Here is a 2,564-nt window from a genome sequence, read left to right on the forward strand (position 1 = left end):
TTGTTTTTCAGGTGTGGAGTTTGGTGAGTTGCTTATAGATTTTAGATACTAACCCTTTACCTGATATGTCATTTGCAACCATCTTTTCCCATTCCATCGGTTACCTATTAGTTTTATTGATTGGTTCCTTTGCTGTGCAGAAACTCTTTATCTTGATGAAGTCCCAATAGTTCATTTTTGCTCTGGTTTCCTTTGCCTTTGGAGTTGGGTCAAGTAAGAAATTGCTGCGGATGAGGTCAAGAAGGTTGTTTCCTGCTTTCTCTTCTAGGATTTTGATGGTTTCCTGTCTCACGTTCAGGTCCTTTATCCATTTTGAGTTTATTTTTGTGTATGGTGTGAGAAAATGATCTAGTTTCATTCTTCTGGATGTTGCTGTCCAGTTCTCCCAGCACCATCTGTTAAAGAGGCTGTCTTTGGACGCAGGCGCGGTGGCCTCAAACAGCAGCCCCACTTTGGCAAGGAGGGTCCACCAGTGCCCCTCATTGGCCTGGGCCTCCTGGGCCGCACTGGAGCGATGCCTCGCTATTGCGCAGCGATTTGCTGTAAGAACCTTCGGGGACGAAACAGTAAGGACCGGAAGCTGAGTTTTTATCCGTTTCCTCTACATGACAAAGAAAGACTTGAAAAATGGTTAAAGAATATGAAACGAGATTCATGGGTTCCCAGTAAATACCAGTTCCTGTGTAATGACCATTTTACTCCTGACTCTCTTGACATCAGATGGGGTATTCGATATTTGAAACAAACTGAATTCCAACAGTATTTTCTTTGCCTGAAGACAATCAGGTATTGGAGACAGAACATAGGGGTGAGGGGGTAGGTTGGTAATGAGGTTAAGGGAGGGAGAGGGAAAGATAACTACTGCGGAAACAGATATTTGAGAAAAAGGAAGACTAATTTATGCTTTTACTAAAAGTATGATAATTTAAAAAAAAATTAAACCATTGTGAAGTGTACCTTAAGAACCAAAGATAACACATGAATAAATCATTAAGTTATTAACATAAGATACTGATCTAAGATTTTGTTATTCTTTGAATGATCTGAAATATTTCCATCATATATTAAATATGCTTAATACTTTTTAAAAAACATTTTGAAGTATATTTGAGTTGTTACATGCTTAGAACATTTTTTTAATTGCATAAATTCACTTGGCCAATTTATAATTAAATATTCAGCACTGACTAATAAGAGAATAAGGTTAGTGAGGACATCTTTAGAATTTGAAAATATTATTTTCTAGGAAAAAGACCCTTTCAAAAAAAAAATCTCAGAAGGAAAAATTAGATGATGAGAAAGAAGTATGCCTAAAAGCCAAGTCATAAGAATCATTTGCATCGAGATGACATGATACTCTACATCGAAAACCCGACAGACTCCACCAGAAGCCTACTAGAACTGATTCAAGAATTCAGCGAAGTTGCAGGGTACAAAATNTTAAAAAACATTTTGAAGTATATTTGAGTTGTTACATGCTTAGAACATTTTTTTAATTGCATAAATTCACTTGGCCAATTTATAATTAAATATTCAGCACTGACTAACAAGAGAATAAGGTTAGTGAGGACATCTTTAGAATTTGAAAATATTATTTTCTAGGAAAAAGACCCTTCTAAAAAAAAATCTCAGAAGAAAAAATTAGATGATGAGAAAGAAGTATGCTTAAAAGCCAAGTCACAAGAATCATTTGCATCGAATGAGCTAAAGAAAAATACAGTTAATCCAGATATTCTCCCTGAACACACAGGATTACTTAATTCACCTACATTGGTGAAGCCACCAGCTGCAAAAACAGAAGGTATACAGAATAACGTATTAACTCTTAATCTGATTAAACAAGATATTGGAAAACCGGCATCTACCTTGGAAACATCAGTTACCCAAGACATAGGTATAGGTGGTTTTCACACATCTTTTGAGAATCTCAATTCTACAACTATTACTTTGACAACTCAAATTCAGAAGATATTCAGCCATCTTTGGAAACCCAAGAAGTGCTTGAAATAACGACAAATCATCTTGCTAATCCAAACTTTACAAATAATTCCATGGAAATTAAGTCAGCACAGGAAAGTCCATTCTTACTCAGCACAATTACTCAAACAGTTGAAGAATTAAATACAAATAAAGAATCTGTTATTGCCATTTTTGTACCCACAGAAAATTCCAAGCCTACAATTAATTCTTTTGTACCTGCTCAAAAAGAAACTGTGGAAATGGAAGATCTAGACGTTGAAGACTCCTTATATAAGGATGTAGACTATGAGACAGAAGTTTTACAAATTGAACATTCTTACTGCAGACAAGATCTAAATAAGGAACATCTCTGGCAGAAAGTCTCTAAACTACATTCAAAGATAACTCTTCTTGAGCTACAAGAACAACAAACTCTTGGAAGATTGAAGTCTTTGGAAGCTCTTATACGGCAGCTAAAACAAGAAAACTGGCTATCTGAAGAAAATGTCAAGATTATAGAAAACCATTTCACAACATACGAAGTTACCATGATATAGAGGGTTAAGAGGTTTTAAAGCTGTGACTTTTGTATAAGCTTTTTGCAG

General features: G+C 35.5%; 1 protein-coding gene across 1 annotated transcript; it reads left to right on the forward strand.

The window, feature by feature from the left end:
* Positions 1–507: 507 nt before the first annotated feature.
* Positions 508–2,558, forward strand: LOC144224915 (THAP domain-containing protein 5-like). Its single transcript, XM_077755997.1, is given in 4 exon segments — positions 508–746; positions 749–786; positions 1,603–1,954; positions 1,957–2,558. Coding segments are annotated over 4 exon segments (1,182 nt in total). The 5' UTR covers positions 508–514; the 3' UTR covers positions 2,517–2,558.
* Positions 2,559–2,564: the final 6 nt, after the last annotated feature.

Source organism: Crocuta crocuta, unplaced genomic scaffold (assembly GCF_008692635.1).
Source record: "Crocuta crocuta isolate KB4526 unplaced genomic scaffold, BGI_CrCroc_1.0 scaffold122, whole genome shotgun sequence".
NCBI lineage: Eukaryota > Metazoa > Chordata > Mammalia > Carnivora > Hyaenidae > Crocuta > Crocuta crocuta.